The sequence below is a fragment of the Lontra canadensis genome, unplaced genomic scaffold, assembly GCF_010015895.1.
Source record: "Lontra canadensis isolate GAN:19392208 unplaced genomic scaffold, GSC_riverotter_1.0 scaffold113, whole genome shotgun sequence".
Lineage (NCBI taxonomy): Eukaryota > Metazoa > Chordata > Mammalia > Carnivora > Mustelidae > Lontra > Lontra canadensis.
Window position 1 is genome coordinate 5874213 of NW_022631107.1, and position 23459 is coordinate 5897671.

General features: G+C 39.8%; 1 protein-coding gene across 2 annotated transcripts in view; it reads left to right on the top strand.

The window, feature by feature from the left end:
• Positions 1-11935, top strand: part of UBQLN1 (ubiquilin 1) — a 52430-nt gene extending 40495 nt beyond the window's left edge. The window contains exons 7-11 of one of the 2 annotated variants that reach the window (XM_032840560.1): positions 3214-3356; positions 6267-6350; positions 7605-7720; positions 7938-8109; positions 9921-11935. In XM_032840560.1, the coding sequence (XP_032696451.1) occupies positions 3214-3356; positions 6267-6350; positions 7605-7720; positions 7938-8109; positions 9921-10073 (668 nt within the window). In that variant the 3' untranslated portion in view covers positions 10074-11935. The remainder of the gene's footprint in view (positions 1-3213; positions 3357-6266; positions 6351-7604; positions 7721-7937; positions 8110-9920) is intronic. The other variant, XM_032840561.1, reaches the window with a different exon arrangement.
• The last annotated feature ends 11524 nt before the right edge of the window (positions 11936-23459 follow it).

Sequence of the window (23459 nt, forward strand, 5' to 3'; positions counted from 1 at the left end):
AAAGAATGCTGCTCGAACATTAGTATGAACTTAAAAAAACAATCTGTAAATTCATGGCAATGGAGATCTCATTTTAACTTTTGACAGCAAGAGAATATATAAAACACCTTGACATTGTCATTTAACAATTTCTGTTATTGTCAAAATTACTTTACCACAGTATGAGTTCCACAAGTTTGCATGATGTTTGTCTTATAATTATGGGTAGAATTCATTGGGAAACATTACCAAGTCTCTAGCAAAAGATAATTTTGAGAGTCATCTGGTGTTTGGTAATGCTGGTTAGGTGGTTCAGAATTTCAATCTTAGCTTTTAGCTAAAAAAATTTTGAAGTAAAACTTTACATCTTACAAAACAAAAACTTTACTTCTGCTCAGCCGTCGAACTGCTGCTGTGTGGTTGGACAGGTCAGGATATTTCAGACAAAAATCTATGGAATTGACTACGGCGAAGTTCACAAGAGTGAAATGGTGTTCACTATTGATACTCCTGCTGGTTGAATAATGTGACAGTTCAAAATATTTTCTGGAGTACCTGCTGGTGAATAAGACAATGAATAACCATAGTTTTTAAATACCTTATTTTTTTTAATAAGTTTTCTGTATTCAACTAATCCTCCACATATGTTTTCATCATCATCATATTTTAGCTCATTTTATTTCAGGTTGCATTGAATTATTTTCTGGACTTTGAAAGTAGTTTTGCCTGTAATTCTATGCAGACTGTTTATAAAGGCTAATTTTTCAGACATTTTAAACTTGGCATTGACTTCTCAAGAACTAAGCAGAAACATCTGTCAACTCATTAAAAACAAAGGAATACCACTCAGAATAACTTGCATTGTTTTTAAATTGAATATTGATGCTGTGAGTCTAATGTCCTTAACTCTTGAGAAACTGTTCTCCTTGAAAGGGTAATGGACTTAAACGAGTTTATTTCTCTGGACACATTTATATTCGGCTGCTGCAATCAAGATGGCATTAAGCATGCCCATTAATCACCACTAATACACCGCTTTCCTTTTTGGCTAACAAATAAGCCACTTGGGAACTTAACTGGTTGTAGGCTTATTTTCATTTTTTATTTTTGTAAAGAAATCTGGCTATGATGAGGTGGCTGCATTTTAAATTTCGTATTTTCCTGACTGTTGCTTGCCTCTGAGTTGGGCATACTGCAATGAGTGCTTAGTCTAGCAATGTTGAAGTATATTGTATTCTTTCATTGTCATTGCATAAAAATACAGTGCTTTGCCATCTCATTGATAAAATAATCCATGCTCCATTGTGCCTTAAAAGCACAATATTTGTATTCCAACTTTATCTTTTTTCTTCTTGTTCTTATGTGACTAGTATGTTACTGGTAGTTAAAAAAAGAAAATAACAACATGCTACAGCAATAGTGTGGTGCACTGAGCAGCGTTCTGGGTCTGTAGCAGTCATCAAGGGCGGTGCACAGCCTCTGTTGGACTACTCAGCCATGGTGGTACACAAGCAGCCATTGACAGTGAGCACCTGCGCGTGACTGTATTCCAAGAAAAAAAAATTTTTTTAAGATTTTATTTATTTATTTGACAGACAGAGATCACAAGCAGGCAGAGAGGCAGGCAGAGAGAGACCCGGGGGAAGCAGGCTTCCTGCTGAGCAGAGAGCCCAATGCGGGGCTCAATCCCAGGACCCTGAGATCATGACTTCAGCGGAAGGCAGAGGCTTAACCCACTGAACTACCCAAGCGCCCCTCCAAGAAGATGTTATTTATGGACACTGAAGTCTGATTGCATATAGTTTTCACATTTCACAGAATAATTTTGTTTCTTTAACCATTCAAAAGTGTAAAACCATTTTTACCTTGTGGGTTGTACAGAAGCAGGTCATGGGACATATTTGCTCTGCAGGTTGTGTTTATCAACACTTGTGTTAGAATATTCTTAGAGTCCAGGATGTAGAAAATAACCTAATTGAAAAAACTTGAGAAAATAGGAAAAAAAGACTGATTACCAAAAAACCCCCAGCAGAATTATAGTAAGTTAGAAAAATAAATAGGAAGTGTCAGTGTTTTAAAAGCCTGATAAAATTACGCTGGATGGAATGAGAGCAGAAGGGAAATGAAAAAACTAATGAGTTAAGTTTGCATATAATGAGTTTGAGAATATATTTGAGGTTGAGTATATGTAGTCAGCAAGTGGAAAATCTGGTTATGTGTTGAGCAAATTAGTTTTCAGAGAAAGTTGAATTTGCATAAATTTAACTATAGCTCTTAGCAAAAAAAAAAAAAAGAAATAAAAAAGTAACAAGCACTTTTGCACCTTAAGTAATTTAATTGTCACAACCTGTCCTTTGCAGTAGATAGTACTTAACTCCATTTGACTGGGGAAACTGGAAGGATGAAGAGGCCAAAAAACTAGCCCAAGTTTACATAGTTAGATTAGGTTTGAACCCAGGTAATCCAACTCTAGTCACTGTTCTTAGTCTCTGCTCTGAAATGTTAAATGTGCCTGCTATTTTGCTGAGTGAGTGTCAGTAATGAGTGAAAGTGGGGTGGAGGCTACATCTGATTTCCTGGGTATGAGAGGGCTTACGTTCTTTAAGTAGGAGCATATCAAATGCTGGATGTGATTCTTCTGCAGTCCTAGAGGAGATGTTGGCCTAGACTTACTCTTTGTATGGGATTTTTCTTTTTTTTTTAAAGATTTTGTTTTTGACAGAGAGAGACATAGCAAGAGAGGGAACACAAGCTAGGGGAGTGGGAGAGGGAGAAACAGGCCTCCCACTGAGGAGGGAGCCTGAAGCAGGGCTTGATCCCAGGACCCTGGGATCCTGACCTGAGTTGAAGGCACGCGCTTAACAGCTGAGCCACCCAGGCGCCCCTGGGATTTTTCATAGTAATTTCAACCATATCTAATTTTTGCTTCTTAAATTGACTTTAGAACCTAGTGTAAGTGTTAGATGTGATTTTATTGTAAATGTATCCAGAATGTTTAACATCATAAACCCTTCTTTACTGTTATATGTTGAGTGTGTAGTTGTGGAGATCTTAGTTTTAAAATTCTTTCTTGGTTCAATTGATTAGTAATATGTTTGCTCATCTGCAGTTCCTAAAATTACATATGGTGTATATTGTATATTGTATTTTAAAGCTTTCACTTTTGTTTATGGGTCTTTTCCTTGATACGGTGTCTTTTTTTTTTTTTTTTTTTTTTTTTTAACAAACTTTCAGCTAGTATGTTCAACACACCAGGAATGCAGAGCTTGTTGCAACAAATAACTGAAAACCCACAACTTATGCAAAACATGTTGTCTGCCCCTTACATGAGAAGCATGATGCAGTCACTAAGTCAGAACCCTGACCTTGCTGCACAGGTGAGTTTGTAATTATATTAAAAAGGACTGTGCAGTGTGAATTGAAATAGCCTAATCAAATAAATGTGATTTTGGCACATTTGGGTTGTGTTGTGTTACCTACTACAAAACTAGGTAAACTACATTTCCAATATTTGGGACATTTTGTTTCTTTGCAGTAGACTAATTTTTCATATATAAAATTAGAACATTTTCTTCTCTGCTATTTATTAGCTAGAAAGAAATGTAGGTTTACTCTGTATCTACATATGTTGATTTTAGGAGATGGATATAAAGTTTTGGATTACTTTCCCTTTGGAAGATATGTTCTTTAGTGAAATGTAACTCTTGGAAGTGATTAAGTGCTGTGGTAATACATTTCTTGGAATACTTGTGTTTATTAGATCACATAGATTTTGCGTAATAGTCATGTTCAAGGTAGCAGTTATAAAATATCCTGAAATCATTTTTTAAAGGCAGAGGGAGATTTGTGGGAACAGTGTTCTCATTCTTTCCATTATAGATCACCCCTCAAAGTTCGTATAATGGTATTTTATTAATTTATTCATTTTCTAAATTGTTTTGAAGAGACCGTAACTGAGGGAATTAGTGGATCTCAACCCTGGCTGAACGTTTAGGATCTCTTTGGGAGTTTTAAAGTTTAAAAAAACAACAACAACAACAAAAAAAAACACTCTCTGTCCTGAGAGATTTTGGTGTATTACATCTCATTTCCCCTATCCCTGAAGTTCCCTGGGCAATTCAGATGTTCCCCTAGGTTAAGAACAGCTGGGCTTGAAAAACATTGGAGAATATTAAATAACCTTGATCATCTGTAGTTTATATTTGCTGGATATTAAAAATGGCTTCTATAAAGTATAAGGGATTATAAATATTTTCCTTTATAGTATTCTCATTTCCAACATTCTAAAAGCTTTTAAAGTTAATTACTTTTCTTTATGTCAACAAAATGTTTTTATTTTCCAAAGTCTGGAACCATTCAGATATATAGCAGATATCTTTGTGTTATAATCCTCAGCAGTAAGTTCTGCCCTCTTAATATTTGTGGAATAGGAAACAAAGAACAAGATTTTAGGTGAATTTTTGTATATTTTTGTTTTATTCATATAAAAATTAGTATTAAATGTCCACTTACTGTGATCATAGTACTTTTAAATAAATGGAAAATATATTGAGTGATGGTATTTGTATGTTTTTAAATGTCTGTTTGATTAATTAGCACTGAATGTGCATCTTGTTTAAAAATTTTGACTTTATACTGAAAAATAAAATAAAATTTAAAAAAATAAAAATTTTGACTTTAATAAGTACATTCCCAGCCATTTAATTAAATTAACACCGTTATAAAGTGACTTGAGCACTTTGACATATTTTTTTTTTCACTGTAAAGCAAAATGTTAACAAAGAAGGCTATATGTGGATGTCTTTTATTGTAGGCAATTTAGAAATGTTTACAACATACTCTGGTTATCAGCAGATTAAAGTTTTTAGTTTTTCTGTTCTGATTTTGATCTTTAGAAACTCAAAGTCTGAATATATAAACCATATTGTTGTATAGTCAGATAAGTTAGGAGAAATATCTGAGATGAGATAATACTTTTCTGAGAAAGAATGAATCAGTTTAAGATGCCATGCTGTCTCAAATGACATCCTGAAAGATAAATGTGGTAACTTTTTATTAATCTGTTCATAATAAAAAATACTTTACTGGAGCCAATAAAGAAGCAGGTTTGTTGGTCTCGTTGTATTATTTTATGTACTGTGAATTTATTGGTCTCTTGGAAACAAATATGGTATATTCACAAAACATGACTTCCTCCTGCTTTCATTATTTTGTTGGAATTAACTAAATAATCCACTTTGTAACAATAGACAAAGGAGGGAAAGTGGAATTCTATTTACTTCTAGTGTATACATGTAATTAATTCCTCTCAAATATGGTTAACTTCTTGAGGGCAAGGGTCATTTTACTTTACCCTCCAGACTTTGGACTGGTAAATAGGTGATCAGTAAATCATTGTCAGTTGACTTTTCGCTCCTTCTGGGGAAAGTGATAAAATTTTCATCTTTTTCAAAGCTTTGAGAATTAGTTTCTGGTTATGCTGATTGTGTATCATAATCTTATTTTCAGATATTAACATTAATATTGACCCTGACTTTAATTCTTAACACCTGTGTGAATGTTCGGAGGCATGCCAGTTTTCTTATCTCTGGTGGTAGTGAGGTGAAATCCAGAGGCTAATCTTGGTGTTCTAAAACGGATTTACATCTTTCAGGTCTTAACACATTTTAGTACTTGCCCCAGAGATCCTTTGGTGCTAGTCCTGGGCGGATTTTCACCTAGCAGCTCCATTTCTCTGTCAGGGTGGTTGCTGTTCTGGTTATTTTTCTGGACCGAATACTAGCTGTTTTGCAGTAGGCAGGCAGATAGATAGAGTGGTTCCAGATCTGGATTTTTCTCTGTGCTTGCCACTTGTGTGTTGAGGTGTCTGAGCAAGCCATGTATCGTTTCATGTATTGATGCTTATGTTTATTCTGTCAGTGTAGCAGCAAATGTATCCTCCTGAATGCCACTTACCCCCATTTTTCTTTTAAGGGCAAATACTCACCTTTGCTCAAGGAGAATCCTAAGAAAATGATTGTTTTTATTTTTTAGGATATTGCATGTCATTATCATAATCATCATTCTCATTGAGAGAGAAGATGCCTCATTTTGTTTTTTGTTTTTGTTTTTTTTCCCCTGGAGATCCCTCTTGTGGACAGTATCTTCCCTTCTCCTTTTTTATTCATGTTCTACCTTCCTCCCTTTAAGTGCCAGGTTAGGCACTTGGGGAAGATAGACTGTTAAACAAGGTACATTACTTGTTTCAGATATTTCCAGTTAAAATTGTTTGAACACTTGCCCCATAGATGATGCTGAATAATCCCCTATTTGCTGGAAATCCTCAGCTTCAAGAACAAATGAGACAACAGCTCCCAACTTTCCTCCAACAAGTGAGTAAGAAAAGATGCTAGCCATCTTCGGTAATGATTGCTTGAAAAAGTTTGATAATAAGCATTTTCCTTGCTCTTCTCTGGCTGATAGCAAACCATAGAAGTTAGTTTGATAATGCTGTCAATTTGCAGAGAATTCAGCTTGATCTTAACTAAGCCCCATTTCACTGCTGACCTTTTGCTTATATTTCTCAAACATAAATTCTGAGGAAAGGACCATTTTGTTTTTGCTTTTGAGGATTTAGGATTTTGAATGCTTCGTGAATACCATAAACCATTTCCTTTCGCTTAACTAACTTTGAAGTGCTTCATTGTGTCATGTTATGCTTTATTGTTTAACTAATCTCGAGTAATAGGAAGGAGCTACCCTGTTCTGCTTTACAGGTTTGGTTTCGTTGTAATGCTTTAATGCCTACAAATTAATGGAATGTCTCTTTTTTGAGGGGTAGATCTCATTTCCTCAGACTCGGAATTAGCACAATTAAAATCGTCAGTGTTGTCCTTCACGGAAGGTTTTACTATTAAAAAAAAAAAAAGCAAAGCAGCAGCAACAACAACTTGAGATTAGTATAGTATTTTATTATTTAAAAAGACAAAAGTCATTCTTGGTGTTTTGAAACTGGTAGTTCTAGGGCTTCTAAATATTATACAAAATGATTCTTGGGCTTGTAAGCCATTATCCAAGGTTAGTTATTATCCTTGACATATTATAATGATGTTAATGTTAGCCAATCTTTTTTGGTCAGTCACGTGGTGTATAGTTGGAAGTAGTGAGGCTGAACTCAGGTACACGTATTAACTTCAAATTTGGAACTATTGTTGTAGAGTGTATTTTACTGGTAAAATTGTTTAATCGGCAACAGATAACGTTTGGTCGGGAGGAATATGTGGCTTTTACTGTATGTAACCACGTTACATAAATTGTGCAGTTGGAAGTTGTCTCTTAGAAATAACACTTCTGTCTTCTGTTGGAGAATGGGAGCAGTTGTGGCTTTCACAGTAGCACCTGATTGTCTTTCACTATGAAAAGTGGCTTTCATGATGGACTTGGGAGGAGGTCAGTTAATGATTTGCACACTAGGTTTGCTGTCAAGGAGGAAGTGCTTGTGTTTATCTGGGGAAAGAAATTCTGGATTACCAGTGTCTGGGAGTAAGGTTTTAGGTTTTCTCCAGAAACATAGCAAAGAAACATTTAAATTGTACTTTCACTGATTTTAATTCCCTTGTTAACCACCTGTTCTCTTTCTTCCTTAGATGCAGAATCCTGATACATTATCAGCAATGTCGAATCCTAGAGCGATGCAGGCCTTGTTACAGATTCAGCAGGGTTTACAGACATTAGCAACGGAAGCTCCCGGCCTTATCCCAGGGTAGGTTTATTTGGGGATGACTATGAAAATGCAACTAATTCTCTTTTAAATGTCATTCTGCCTATTTTTATTGAGATTGTTTTTAAAATTAAAAATGATCATTTTAAGAAGATAACAGCTAATGCTATGTTAAAATGTTAACTGATTTATCATAAGGGGCTGGTCTGGCCTCCTGTTGCAGGAGCTTAGGTTTATTAACCAATTTACACTTCCTTAGGTTTACTCCTGGCCTAGGGGCGTTAGGAAGCACTGGAGGCTCTTCAGGAAGCAACGGTTCTAACTCTGCACCTAGTGAAACCCCAAGTCCCACGACGACGGGAACCACTGAGCCAGGACACCAGCAGTTTATCCAACAAATGCTGCAGGCTCTTGCTGGAGTAAATCCTCAGGTGAAGACTCTTTTCTGCTCACATTTTGTATTTCTTGTTGGAAATTTAGAAATTTCCACAAACAACCAAAAAAAGAAAGAAGGAAAGAAAGAGGCAGTCGTTCAGGGTTTAGAGTATAATGAAAAGCACAATCTTAAACAACAGGCATTACAAAAATTATAGACTTGGTGTACTGTTAGACATTGAAGGAAACAGTTGTAAGGGAAGAAATGTTACAGTTTTGCCTTTTGGAAGTTGCCTTTTAAAATGCATTTTTTTAGAGTCCCTCTTTAGCAATTATTTGAAATGCGTTGTATTTTATAAAAGTTTGTCAAGGAGGAATAGAAACTTGATTATCCCAGATACCTCCTGAACAGCTATAACTACAGTTCTCTCTAGTCCTTGTATTTTGTTTACTTATTTACTTTTTAAAGATTTTATTTATTTACTTGAGACACAGAGAATGAGAGAGCGAGAGACATGAGAAGGGGGAGGGTCAGAGGGAGAAGCAGACTCCCTGCCGAGCAGGGAGCCTGATGTGGGACTCAGTCCTGGGACCCCAGGATCATGACCTGAGCCGAAGGCAGTCGCTTAACAACTGAGGCACCCAGGTGCCCCTAGACCTTGTCTTTTGGCTTAAAAAATCCTGTCTCTCCCTGCCCACTATTACTTTCTGTGGTAGCTTGTGTTACATATATAAACCTCACAAAAATGTGGACTTTTAATAATGTTCTTACATCTGGAAACATTTATTAGCTTTACTAAGAATCTGCCATTGTATGAGGATGATAGCCCGTCAAACCTGTTACGGTAGATTGCCCCTGTAATTCTGCATGGCAAAAAATAGAGCATGCTTTCTGATTTTAAGCCTTATTAAATATAATAAACAGGGCAGGGTTTTATCCTGTACAAGTATTTGTAGTCCCAATACTAATATAGCTTCTGAATCAATATAAAATTCATAGAATTAATAAGAAAAAAAGATTTTAGGTACTGGACAGAATTGTTATGTAATTTGAACAATCTACAGGCCTCCTTATTATCAGATTGGCCAGGATTGATTGATCATTTATGTATTTTTGTCTTATCTTCATTTCTGAAGAAAGATTTGAGGCGGCTGAATTGTCAGGAGTATATTCCGTGGGCCTGGAACTCTCTTGAAGACATGACTGGCCAGTGCAGAAATTGAATGCACATTAGAATTTTGTACATGAGAACTCTGCTTTTATATTTATCCAATTGGTCAATAACTACAAAATAAATCATTAGTTCTGAACTATTTGCATATATACTTTTAGGTTTCCTGCATTTTCACCAGCTTCTTAAATATATCTGATGTAAGGGATGGGGTTTATGATGTGATTTTCTCAAAAATTTTATTTCTTTATTTTTGAGAGAAAGAGTGCTTGTGTAAGCGGTGGGGAGGATTAGAGGTGGATGGGGAGAAAGAATCTCAAGCAGACTCCCCCGTGTGACACTGGACTTGATCTTGTGACCCTGAGATCGTGACCTGGGCAGAAATCAAGAGTCAGATGCTGAACTGACTGAGCCACCCAGTGATCACCCCTAAAGAGATTGTTTTTAAAAAGCAGAGTTTTGTGTTCTGTGTGACAGGACTAAGCATACATTAGACTATTTAAAATAACAAAATTAAATGCTAATAGGCTTTTAAGTATGTTGACTGTGTTTCAAGAGAGGCCAGTGTTTTTATAGCTTAGTAGACCAGATTTGTAAAAGAGCATTTAAAACCTTTTAGAGGTTATCTAAGTGTGACACAGACTGATTTTCCTTAGAGTTTTGGTTAGTGTTTTTTTTTTTTCTTCCTTTAACAGCTACAGAATCCAGAAGTCAGATTTCAGCAACAACTGGAACAGCTCAGTGCAATGGGATTTTTGAACCGTGAAGCAAACTTGCAGGCGCTCATAGCAACAGGCGGTGATATCAATGCTGCTATTGAAAGGTTACTGGGCTCGCAGCCATCATAGCAGCATTTATGTATCTTGAAAAAATGTAATTTATTTTTGATAACGGCTCTTAAAATCTTTAAAATACCCGCTTTATTTCATTTTGACTCTTGGAATTCTGTGCTGTTATAAACAAACCCAATATGATGCATTTTAAGGTGGAGTGCAGTAAGATGTGTGGGTTTCTCTGTGTTTCCTTTTCTCTTTCTTTCTTTCTTTTTTTTTTTTTTAACAGTGGGAATCAATGCTTTTTCATTTAAGGCTACTGCATGCATCAAACACTTCTGCATTTATTGTAATTTTTAAAAAAACATCACCTTTTATAGTTGGGTGAACAGATTTTTGTCCTGCATCTGTCCAATTTATTTGCTTTTTAAACATTAGCCTATGGTAGTAATTTATGTAGAATAAAAGCATTAAAAAGAAGCAAATCATTTGCGCTCTATAATTTGTGGTACAATACTGCTTATTGTGACTTTGGCATGTATTTTTGCAGACAAAACGCTGTAAGATTTATACTACTGACAGTTTTTGCTTTATTTGTATACAGTGTAGTATGCACAGTTGGGATTGCATTTCTAGAAACAGACTGCAGTAGATTATCTGAGTAAAAGCACCTATAACCAAAAAAGTGAAGATAAGGAAATATTTTAAAGCTGAGTATTTCCTGATTGTGTAGAATCTTACAGCATCTTTGACAAACATCTCTCAGCAAAAGTGCCGGTAGTCAGGTTTGTTGAAAATAGAATAGAAAAGCTGATTCTGGTTATCTCTCTAAGGACATTTAATTGTACAGACAACATAATGTTACACTGTCTCAACATTCACAGATTGACTGTAAATTACCTTCATCCGTGTGCAGACTGAAGGAGCACTGTAGTATAACCCAAAAGTGCATTTGCCTAGGTCTTCTCAGCTTCTCCCATAGGTAGTTCAACAGGCATTACAATTTGTAATTGAAATGTTGCTTTCACTGAAAGTGTTTTGATGTTTCAGTTATTTTTAATTGCCATATAAAAATAGAACTATCTTTTGGGTTTATCAGTTTTCTCATGCACAGGCAATACATGAATTTAAAATGATTTGTGAGCCACTTGTTTCTGAAGTGTTTAGTAGTTCTATTAAGAAATAGTTAAATATTGTGCTTTTCAGAGCCTCAGAGAAGGGGAACTGGGGGCGGGGGGTGGGGATCTCTCCTGGATTGGGCCAGCCTAAATAATACTGGCAACCAAGATTCTGTTAGGATTTCTGTGCATATAGTGTAGTAAAGAGGTATCATTCAGGGGTGAAAAACAAAGAGCCGTTTTAACAATGTTGAGTACATTTGGCTGTTCTGCAGCCTTTTTCTTCCCTCCCCAAAGAAGTTCTGTTTGCTTAACTCTCAAACTGTTGGGGTGTGGTACATTCCTTTAGGACCAATTAAAACACAACTTTGGGGTCAGTGATATATTTGGCTGACTCTGGTTCAGTATTCTCTTAGGTCGTTATATTCTCTCATGTACAGTTACAGGAAATTAAAATGTTAAAGTAACCTAAAATGAGTTCAGACCAATAAAATCAAGGGAAATACAAGTTGAATTCCATTACTTCTGTAAGTTGCTTGCTATTAAAAAAGGTCAAGAGGCCAGGTGCCCACCAGCCCGTGTACTGTTCTGACACTTTGCCCAGCAGGAAAACACGAGTGATGGTCAAGGTGGAGGCATGACTAGTGGAGGTTGTTAAGGATGATACTCCTGTGTCTTTGCTCCCTCTGCCTCATGCCTCAGTCTGGTTCAAAAACTTTTGTACTGGCAAATGGTGGTATACAGTGTGGGATAGTGTCATAACCAATTTGACAATTTATTAATCACAAAATAACAATAAATCTCTAGCTTTTACACTTGGTTTGTCTTGCCTTTTTTGTAGAAAGAAAAGGATGTCTTCAGTTTACTTCCTCTTTTCATGTCCTTTGAAGACCACTGGAGTTGATTTACCCCAGATTTTATCACACTTCAGATAATTCTTTATCAGTTTTTAAGTTTCCCCAATTAAGATCTGTATATACACTGTATCGTGTATTAAAAAGATAACCAACTGGGATGTCAGCTGACCTGAGCTCTGTTTGATGTTTTTGGTACCTGACTTGTTATTTGACTTTGAGTAAAGACATGATTTCTCGTAACATGGCTGGCGAGACCTTTCAGCGCACCTGATTGAGTGGTCTCTCGAGTACCTTCCCGCTACTGTAGTGGTACTATTTTGTTATTGTTGTTGTTTGATTCTAGTATGTTTATCTTAGATCTAAATACCTTCTTAGGAATCCAAAATACTTAAAATTCTCAAAAGGATTGGAAGGACACTTAAAATATTATAGGCTTAAATTGCTCTCATATTGCATTATTTATTACAAATTGAATCAAGAATGGAGTGGTGAAAATAAAATTTCAGGATTTTATTTCCCAAGTGGAAGATCTGGGATAACTAAGCAATGTGTAGTGAATATTTGAGCACAATCTTATTAAATGACAGCTGGCCTCTGGGCGTGTTCAGAATGGGAGTTGCAGACTTGGTTTAAATATACTAATGAAAGGAGTCTTTTGGGGACACATTATTTCTGTGTTAATTTAGTAGGCAAATTACAACAAAATGAGGTGGGTAAAAATGTCACTAATAGTAGGAGACGTTAAGCTTGGTTCCATGTCTGTGTGCCTGTGCAAAACAAAAGGTTGTGTGATTAAGGTAGGGAGACACTATATATTCTACTTTCTCTTTTAGAGATTGACATTAAACATGTTAACCAAGAAGCCCTGCATTAAAGAAACCGATTTAGAGTTGTCTAATCCAGCCTTCCCCTGTATTCCACCATCCTTTTTACCAAACTGCTCCTCAGGGTGGTGCTGTATGAACACATCTTGGGCAGACTGCCCTCAGCAAGCCTCCGCTTCTCTGGTAGTGCACACAGGCCTCTTTTCCCTGTAATTTCATCTGTTGTCCTTGGTTATAGAAGGCTGATCGTGCCTTCTGGGCTCAGATCTGAAGTCTTCCTAAACTTTGTGAACCTGTAATTAATTTACTCTGAAATCCCTTAGCCTTTACTGTCAGTTTCTGCATCTGTCCCTGTCAGTCGCCTTACAGCTCTGGGTTTGGGGTGTGTTTCTTATAACATTTTGGGGTTGGTTGGGTTTTTTTTTCCCTGATCTGAAATTTTCTTGGTAGTTATTTAAGTAACATTAAATATTCTTCCTTGACTTCTTTGTATCATTCCTCTAATGGACCACAGGCAGCCATTGCCTCAGAAAGGTAACACTTAATGAACATCTGTTAGGTTTAAGGATCTTTTCTAGTTCAAAGTATAACAGTAAATAAAACATGTCCGTATGGGGTTTACATAGTAGAATGTAGGAAGACAGTAATAAACAAAGCAGACCCATAGCCTGGGTAGGTAGTACAGATGGCTTTGGTGAAAAATTAAGCAGAGTAAGGAGGCTAGTTCAGGAAGAAGGTGTTTTTATTTTATGTAGGCTAGTCCAAGAAGGATTTGTTGGCATGGGGACATTTAAACAGAGACTTGAGGATTATCTGTGAGGGTGAGTAACTTTTCAGGAAGAAAGACAATTATTGAAAAGGCCCAGTAGTGGGAGGAGTCTGAATGCTTATAGAACACAGGGAGTTCAGTGTGACTGAACAAGGTGAGCTAGGGAGAAAGTTTTAGTTAGGGAATATGATGGGAGAGATGGGGGCAGGGGAGTGGCCTCAGATATGGAGGACTTAATTACCTCAGTTTTTGTGTCCTATCCCCAGAGTTTCTGATTTACTAGATTTGGAGGACAATTTGCATTTGTAACAAGTTCCTAGGTGAGAACCACTGGACTAGGGGAACCAGGGTGGAAGCAGGGAAACTAGGAGGTCATAATTTCAGTGAGGGATCATATGGGCTTGGGCTAGGTAGCAGTGGAGATATTAAGTAGTAGTCAGATTTGGGGTATATTTTGAGAGCAGAGCCAGTAGGATTTACTGATGGATAAAACTGTGAGGTTAAGAGCAAGAGAGGTGTATCAAGCAGGGTGACGTGGTACAGATATACATGGGACAGAATATAAATCAGAATTTTAGTTTTGACCTGTTATATGGGATATACCTGATAGGACAAATAAGTGGACATAAGGAGAAGGCAGCTGGAGAGGAGGGCAAGGTAGAGCCAGTGCATACAGTGTATTTCCAGCTGCCAGCCTATATATCTGCTTGTGGAAAACCAAAGAACTAGGCCAGTGGTTCTCACCCAGAAGCGCTTTTGCCCCCAGGGGCTGTTGGCAATGTCCAGAGACACATTCTTTTTTAAGATATTATTTATTCGGGGCGCCTGGGTGGCTCAGTGGGTTAAAGCCTCTGCCTTCGGCTCAGGTCATGATCCCAGGGTCCTGGGATCGAGCCCCGCATCGGACTCTCTGCTCAGCAGGGAGCCTGCTTCCCCCCCCCCCCACCCGCCTGCCTCTCTGCCTACTTGTGATCTCTGTCTGTCAAATAAATTAAAAAAAAGAAAAGATATTCATTCGATAGAGAAAAGAGTACAAGCAGGGGGAGAAGCAGAGGGAGACGGAGAAGCAGACTACCTGCTGAGCTGAGAGCCCAAGGCAGGCTGCATGCCAGGACCTGAGCTGAAGGTAGACGCCCAACCATCTGAGCCACCCACGCGCCCCTGGAGACACATTCTTGACATGATTGGGGCTGCTGCAGGCATCTAGTGAGTAGAGATCAAGGATTCCGCTAAACGTTCTGAGATGCACAGTGCAGCTCCCACAGCAAAGATTTATCTGGTCCAAAATGTTAACAGCGCTACAGTGGATGAATCTTGACCAGATGAATTGTAGAGTGTTGATAAACAGGTTTTGTGAGGATTGGGACCTGGTTTGCTCTTACTTCCCATTCAGGGGGAGGAGAGGAGAGCAGCGAGGTAGACTGGAGGTCCCGGGAGCAAGCAAGGCACTTTTTCACGAGGATAAAGATGGTAAATGAACTGTTAACTGCTCTTACTTTATACACCTATCATGGTTGGAATACTAATCTCTGGATCCGTAACGGGAGCTACCACGCTCATGACTGTGATAGGGGTTTTATAGAGTGATGAGGGTAAAATTCTGGCGAGAGATGGCAGGAGACACAGTTTCAAAGCAAAGAGAATCTGAGAAAGGGGCAATAACTGGTAAGGACAGTGAGTGCTGGTGTAGAGGAAGTTTACCTTTTGTATTCTTTTTAGGTGGGAAGTGCTGCAGCATTTGTCTTCTAATATGAGAGATCGCAGGGCCAGGGCAGGGCTTGATTTAGGAAGAGAATATGGAATAGTTGTTTTCTACCAAAAAGTAAATAGAGAAAAGAGTTGCTAGCTTTTGATTCCCGGAATGGGTTTTATAAATGAAATAAGCGAGCACACACCCCTTCGTTTTGTAGGCTGAAGTGTGAGGGAAAGGGTTCTTACTGTCTCTAGCCATTTTCCTTAGAGCTGCCTTTCCGTGCTGCAGGAGTATTAACCTTCCCAGCCCATCCAAAATATTTTTTATGGGCAGCCTGTTCAGAAGTGGAGCAGAAGCACCGCTCCCCCCCCGCTGCCCCAAACACACACACTCATCTTTGCTTTGGTGAGATTGAAGAGGACGAGGCTGAGATTTCTTCCAGAGCCGGACAGCGATGAGGCACATGCTCAGACTGCAATTCCAGTTGAAACCTGTTAACATTTGTTATGTTTCAGGCTCTGCAATTATAACATAACCTGGCCAGACCATAGCACCAGTGCATCTTGCTTGGCCCGCTCTGTGCCTGAAACAGCCAGGCACATACTAGAGTTCCAGTATAGTTTTCCTCAGAAGACTAGATCTAAAGTACTTGCTGTGTATTCAAGCTAGATTTTTAAATATTTTATGTAATTTTTAAAAAGATTTTTTTAAAAAGCTGTTTAGACATATTATCTATCCAAGAAAGGGAAGGGAATTTCCACTGTGCTGTGTTACCCAGTGCTTAGTTACAAACTATCCCATGGTATTGGCAGGGCTTGGTGAATACTGCTTGACGACTTGCCTGGGTCTAGAGTATTTACTTTCAAGAGAACACATGGCTCTTGAATTGCTGTATGCTTTCATCTGGGAGTATGGTTGGAATCAGTTGCTGTCCACACGGGCCTTTCCACAGGGCTGTTGGTGCTTCTTTACAACGTGATTGGTAGGTTTCAAGATCAAGTATTTCAGGAAACATGAACGCTCTTCAGTTTTTAAACGTTGGAGCCCTGCGTTGGTCCAGTGTCATTTCTCCCATATTTTAATGGTCATTCTCAGCTTGGCCAGATTTAAAGGTCATAGGCCCCACTTTTTGATGTGTAGAATGTCAGAGAATTTATAACTGTCTTAATCTACCATACACTTATGATCTCAGGAGGGGAACAGCGTTAGAGGAGCAGATTTTTCTTCTCCAATGTTTATTCTTCCCTGGGAATAAGTAGTAATGTACCTACTTGTAGAACACTGTAGAAGGAACTGTGTACACTTGCTTGAGCCTCTTTCCTAGTCTGATCCCCTAGCATATGGTAATAAGGTTAGTGAGATACGCTCTGCTTTGTGGAAAGGGCCTGTGGTTTTGTTTTTGTTTTTTTGCTAAAAATTGTGGTAATGTAATAAAATACTGCAACCATTTTAAAGTGTATAGTTCTCTGGTGTTAAGTACATTCAGTGTTGTTCAACCATCACAGTCATCTAGAACTTCATCACCCCAAAACAAAACCTTTTAGCCGCTAAGCAGTCACTTCCCATTTCCCCCATAACCCTGGAAACTACTAGTCTGCTTTCTGCATGGATTTTCCTATTCTGGATATTTCATTTAAATGGAATTATATAGTATGTGGGCTTTTGTGTCTGGCTTCCTTTTTTTTTTTTTTTAAGATTTTATTTATTTATTTGACAGAGATCACAAGTAGGCAGAGAGGCAGGCCGGTGGTGGGGGGAGGCTCCCTGCTGAGCAGAGAGCCTGATGTGGGGCTCAATCCTAGGACCCTGAGATCATGACCTGACCTGAGGGCAGAGGCTTACCCACTGAGCCACCCAGGTGCCCCGTGTCTGGCTTCTTTCACTTAGTATGTGTTCCAGGTTTATTCAGGTTGTAGCATATATCAGTACTTGATTCCGTCACGGCTGGATAATGCTCCATTGGATGGAGAGACCACATTTTATGCATCTGTTGATGGACACTTTCCCCATTTGGATGTTGGCAGATAATGCTTCTAACATCGGCATATCTGTTTGCATCTCAGTTCTTTCAGATACATACCTAGAGCGCAGTTGCTGGGTCTTATGTAGTAGTTTTAATTTTTAACTTTTTGAGGAACTGCTTGTTTTCCACAGCAGCTGCACCATCTTTCATTCCCACAAGCAGTGCACGGGCTCCAGTTTTCTTTCTGTCCTCGCCAATATGAGTTGTTTTGTTTGTTTAAGTTACAACCATTCTACTGGTATGACATGGTAACTCATTGTGGTTTTGACTTCCATACTTCCAGTGCCCTAAGGACTAATGAAAATGAGAATTTTTTTTCTTGTGCTTTTTTTTTTTTTTTTTAAGATTTTATTTGTTTAGGAGAGAGAGAACATGCATGCAAGTAGGGGGAATGGCAGGCAGAGGGAGAAGCAGGCTCCCTGCTGAAGAGGGAGCCCAGTGCTCTCCATCCTAGGACCCTGGGATCATGACCTGAGTCGAAGGTAGACACTTAACTGACTGAGCCATCCAGGTGTCCCTTTCTTGTGCCTTTTATTTTTATTTATTTATTTTTTAATTTTAATTTTAATTTTTTTAAAGATTTTATTTATTTGACAGAGATCACAAGTAGGCAGGCAGAAAGAGAGGAGGAAGTAGGCTCCCCACTGAGCAGAGAGCCTGACGTGGGGCTTGATCCCAGGACCCTGAGATCATGACCCAAGCCTAAGGCAGCGGCTTAACCCACTGAGCCACCCAGGCGCCCCTCTTGTGCTTTTTAAATTGGCCATTTGTGTGTTATCTTTGGAGAAATGTTTAAGTCCTTTGTCTGTCTGTCTGTATTTATTTATTATTTGAGAGAGAGAGCAAGAAGGGTGAGGGGGAGAGAGGGAGTTTTTTAATTGAGAGAAAGTGTGGGGGGGCTGTGAGGGGTAGAGGGAGAGAGAGAATCTCAAGCAGACTCCCTGCTGAGTGCGGAGTCGGAGGGGCTTAATCTCAGATACATGGTTTGCAAATATTTTCCCCTTTCTGTAGGTTGTCTTTTCACTTTCTTGATAATACCTTTTGCACAGAAGTGTTTAATTTTTGATGAAGTCCAATTTATCTTTTTTATTTTGTCTTTTGTTTTTCTTGCTTTTGGTGGTATATTTAAGAATCCACTACCAAATCCAAGGGCATAAGGATATTTCTTCTCTGTTTTTCTTCCAAGAATTTTATCAGTTTAGCTGTTATATATGGGTCATTGACCTGCTTGAATTGGTTCTGCGGTTCTACATTTGCGAAGGAAAGACAAGAGTTCAATCCATTTCCACCCATCTCTTTCAAGAAAAAAGAAAAAAGAACAAGGACAAATAATGGCTCAAACAGAGCATGGTAAGGAGAGGTTGAAGTACAGCTAGTTGTAGACCATGCTTCTGGCCAACCTGAGATCTATGGTTTTCCCAGAACAGTCTTAGAAGTTCTTTATTTCTTATACTTGTCTCCACTCTGCCTGCATACACTACCATTCAATGTGACCTCCATCTTCTAGTGATCAAAGTGTGATTTGCATCCTATCCAGACAGGAAGCTTATAATTTCATGTACTGTACTCACCGTGAACACCGACCCCAGTCTTGCTGCGGCTTTGTTAGAATCCAGTACCTGCAAACCAGCCCGGGAAAGGCATGTGGGTGAGATCCATGCAGAATCTGTGAAGAGGTGATCGTTCTCAACCCTGGCTTCACATCAGCATCAACTGAAGAGATTAAAAACTAAGCCCACCACAGACTAAGTGAAACTGTTCTACCTGAGTAAAGTCAGGCATGATTTTGTAAATCTCAACGTTAGAACCAGTGATTTAAAGGGGAATGGAAATTTATTGTTCATTTAAGGCCGTGCATATGCATAACCTGGGATCTTGTTAAAATGCATATTCTTACTCAAAAAGTAACTTAGAGTGGATCCAAGACCTAAATGTAAGAGTTAAAACTATGAAACTCAGAAGAAACAAGGTATAAATCTTCATAACTTTGGACTGGGCAGTAGTTTTTCAGAGATAACACCAAAAAGGCAACCAAGGAAAAATAAGTTGGACTTCAGCAAACTTTAACTTCTATGCTTTTAAAGTTGTTCAAGTAAACAAACCCCACAGGATTGGCAGATGATGTGTTTGTTAAGAATCTAGTATCTAGGATATGTAAAGAACTCTCACAACGTAACACTAAAAAGAGGAAAAAAACAATTTAAAAAGGCAACAAAGGATTTGAATAGACATTTCTCCAAAGATGATAAGCAAATGGCCAAATAAGCACCTGAAAAGATGTTCAACATCATTAGGGAAATGCACATGGAAACCTTAGTGAGATGTCACTTCACACTTGCTAGGGTGGCTAGTCACAGAGAAGTGACAAGTGTTGGGTAGATTGCTGGTGGGAATGTAAAATGGTATGTCTACTTGGAAACCAACTCAGCAGTCTTTTCAAAGGTTAGCCACAGGAGCCCCAACTACAGAAGGAAGTGGTACAGATTCCCAGAGGTTAGTCCACTAGCTGTTACGCAACCCTCTGACCTCAGAGTATACCAACTACTGCAACCTGACCCTTCACTTAAGATGGAAGAACGCCTACCAAATTCTCACTTGAGAATGGAAATTCAAGTTAAACTTTCTGAGCTCTGCTAGTGTCTTAAAGATAAATGTGTCCTCAAGTACTTCAAATCTAGGCCTGAAAGACCCTGTTGACAGTGATTTCTGCCAATTAGAGGGAAGAAAAGCAGTGCCTGTCAAGTAGGCCAGGAGCTGGCTGGCCTACTACTAGAAGCAAGGTCTCTTTGTCCTGCTGAATAATTTTGCAGAATATCTACATGGCTACCAAGACTGTGACCAAAGTCAAAAGATGAATTTTGTAATTGTGCCTGGACACAGAAAAACATGAATGTCCGTTCCACAAAAATGACCACATACCTCCCTGTTCTGAACACTTCTTGATGAATGATAGCTTTTAGCCTCAGTTCATTTCTCTCACCTTACGAAGATACTCAGTCATTCCCTACTTCCTCCACAGCTTCCTTGAATCCCCCCTTAACTCACCTACTGTGTCCAAAACATAAGTCCTTTTGTGACCTCTTACTGAAATCCCCCCATGGTTCTGGAAGTCTGTTCTCTGTTATGCAACAAGCAATAAACCCCAACTTGTATGATGAGATGTGTTTCTGTATTATTGGGGGGTGAGTAGTGGCTTCCCTTTTTAGATAATGCATACATTTTCTTTTGTGCCACAGTCCTTGCCATTCCCCAGTGTCTGCTGTATCCTACCATTATTGTTTTTGCTTAGGCCCTCTGGGCATTCAAATGTGCAGGTCCTACCACTGACTGTCATGGTTTTGGGACATTTCCCCCTCACTGGATCCTTAGTTGAACTATGTGTTAGATATATTCAGTATTAGCTCTTGGGTCCTCCCCAGTGATGGCCCATGAATTCACATCTTTAACCCAGAAAGTGAAATTCAGTTTCTGTAGGATCTAAGGCCACTGGGGGAAGCTCCACTGGAGGGATTGAAGATTGTCTGGACATCAGCAACAGGCTGTGTTTTACACCGAGATTCTGTAAGGGTTGAAAAACACCTCCCTAAATGAAGGCCCAGCACAACTTGCAGGCTAGATATCTAGTTGTCTACTCCTTGGTAATTGCTGGCATTCATAGTGCCCATGAAGATTTGCTCTTCAGTGATGGGAGAATAAACTTGTATGGTAGTTTCAGAAATTAAAATCTGATTGATGGTATCTTTGATTAGGGCCAGCCTGTTTTAATTTCTCCCTTCTTGAACTCCCATCCACTGAAAGATAACTTTGTTCATCAGAGCAGTCTCTAGAGAGGCCTGGCCTGACAGTCCTGGACCTTTAGAGCACCTGGTGGGGACCACCCATAGTGGTGCCTTGCCCATGGTTACCCCGTGAATGTGTGGCAGTGTTGTGCCTAGAGCTCAGCCTCTTGCAGCTTCTGATTCCAGAGCTGGTGGACAGCAGATGTCTGAGTCAGGTCAGGTCTCCAGGCTGGGCAGGCATGGAAGCACACTGGCAGTGGTTAAGAAGGAAGACCTGTTAGAGCCCAAAGACTTAAGATTCACATACTTGTCTGGGGTTCATAATCTCCACAGTCAGGAAGGCAGAGGACTGGGAGTTGGTCCTGTGACCACATCGCCTCAGACACCCAAAGGTGACAATTTTAATAAGAGCTTGCATTTGTTGTATTGGTTGTGGTCTCACCATGCGTGTACTCTCTCAGTTGCCACAACTTTACAAGGCAGGCGATGTTTTATGGGAAAGAAGTGTTGAACTTCCTCCTAGAGTGGGGGGCAAGATGGAGAATTCCTTTCAGAGTGGGTGGTTAAGTGGTATATGCAGGGTGGAGAAAAGAGAGAATCATTGGCATCTATTTTGAGCCACAGCAAACAGGTCTCACTCTCCACTTCTTCGCAGGTCATAGAGGCTGAGCAAGGGTATGGTCAGGGCTGGGTGGGGAGCTGCGTTCCACTGCCAGGGGACCCAGGCACAGAACCCATGGCTGGCTGCCTGCATGATGGTGTTCTGGAGGGCTGGGGGGGCCGTTCGCGCTTGCGGTGTTCCCCAGGGCCACCAGAGGGCAGTACTGGCGCACACCCTGGCCTCCCTGGGTCCATCTTGGGAAGATTTGAGCAGTGGTTCCCAACCCCCGGAGATTCGATGCTTCTATTTTTAACAACTATTTTCTGATGTCCCGCTTCCACCTGAAGTGAAACTGATGGCTAATAAAATCTACCCCAGCAAATAGTAAATAGGATATCTTTGCTGTAAAGGAGAAAAAGGGAAAGTAACTTGTGATAAACTATTGAGTTTCAGTATGTAACCCTGAAGACATAGTTGCCCTAGACCAACACCATGGAGCAGCTGGGTGCTTGTGCCTATGGGCTGATCACCGTGAATGAAGACTTACAAGCGCAGGCTGATGTAGGGGTGTTCTTTTTGTGACAGAAAAGCACACCATGATTCTCTGAAATGGTAAACAACTCTAGTAAAATTAAAAAAGAATCTAATTGTTCCTTTTTGGTACTTTGGAAATTTCATGTATCTTACAACTCCAAAAACATTTTTATTTATGCATAAAATAGCTTGTGCTCTTATAAGCAGGCTGGTTCACCAGGTCCTACGGGACAGTCTAGTGGAGTGAAACTCAGTTCTTTTTTGTGAGCAATGGCCTTTGCTGAGAACTCTAGCCCATGCCAGAGGATGTGAGATGCCCTGTCCTTCCACCTCGACGTAAGCCACCTGAGAGCTGGAGCTCTGTGTCCCATAACAGGTCCGCAGACGCTGCAGAGTGCCCATGATGGTATTCAGTCTGGACTCACTGAGTACTGTGGCCTGAGTCCCTCCTCTGTGTCTGGGGTGACTGTCGGCCAGCCTGAGTCTGTGGGACTGGGCAGCTTGAGGGCTTGGACCCCGAGTAGTGAGGGCTGATGTAGACTGAAGCCAGACAGCAGATGCCTCTCAAATCTGGCAGAGAGGAAAATCTGAGGTTTCATGTTTCCTTAAGCAAGGTCTGTCTACCCACAAGGGCCCTTTCACTCCCCTGACACCCCCAGCACGTATTCTCTTTGTAGTTCCCAAGACAGGCTGCCTGCCCTGGTGGGAAAAAAATGGGTAATTCGTTCCAAAACCCACTCTCTGGGCAAGGCGAATCAGTGGCCCTGCAGAGTAGCTGCATTCCAGGACCTTGGTTAGGACAGAAGGATAAGGAAGTCTCTTTCTGGAGCCTCTGGGAGAAAGGCTGAAACCCAGGCCTCTGACCTCCCGCACAGCCTCACCCAGCCCAGCTGCCCCTGGCACACTGCTGCCCGGCGGGAAGGTTCATTTCACGTCTGGGCCAGAGCAGCTCTGGTGTTCTTTCCTTATCCTAGAGTCCACTCTGACAGCTTTTGCAGCAGAGAGGTTGGTGGCTGACCCCCGCCTGGTCTCAGAGGTCTCCGTAAAATGAGTGGGGACAGTTGGGTCAGTGAGCCCCAGGCTACATCCACTGAAGTTCCACCTTTGCCATTTTTTATATCCATGAACTATATGTACTTGTTACTTATCTTGAGATGATCCAAGGAGAGAGGTTTAGGACTTGCTGGTGAGTGGTCAATATTACACACGTTTACACGTTATACACGTTTCTACTCCTGTGACCAATTTCCAGGGGATGCCAAG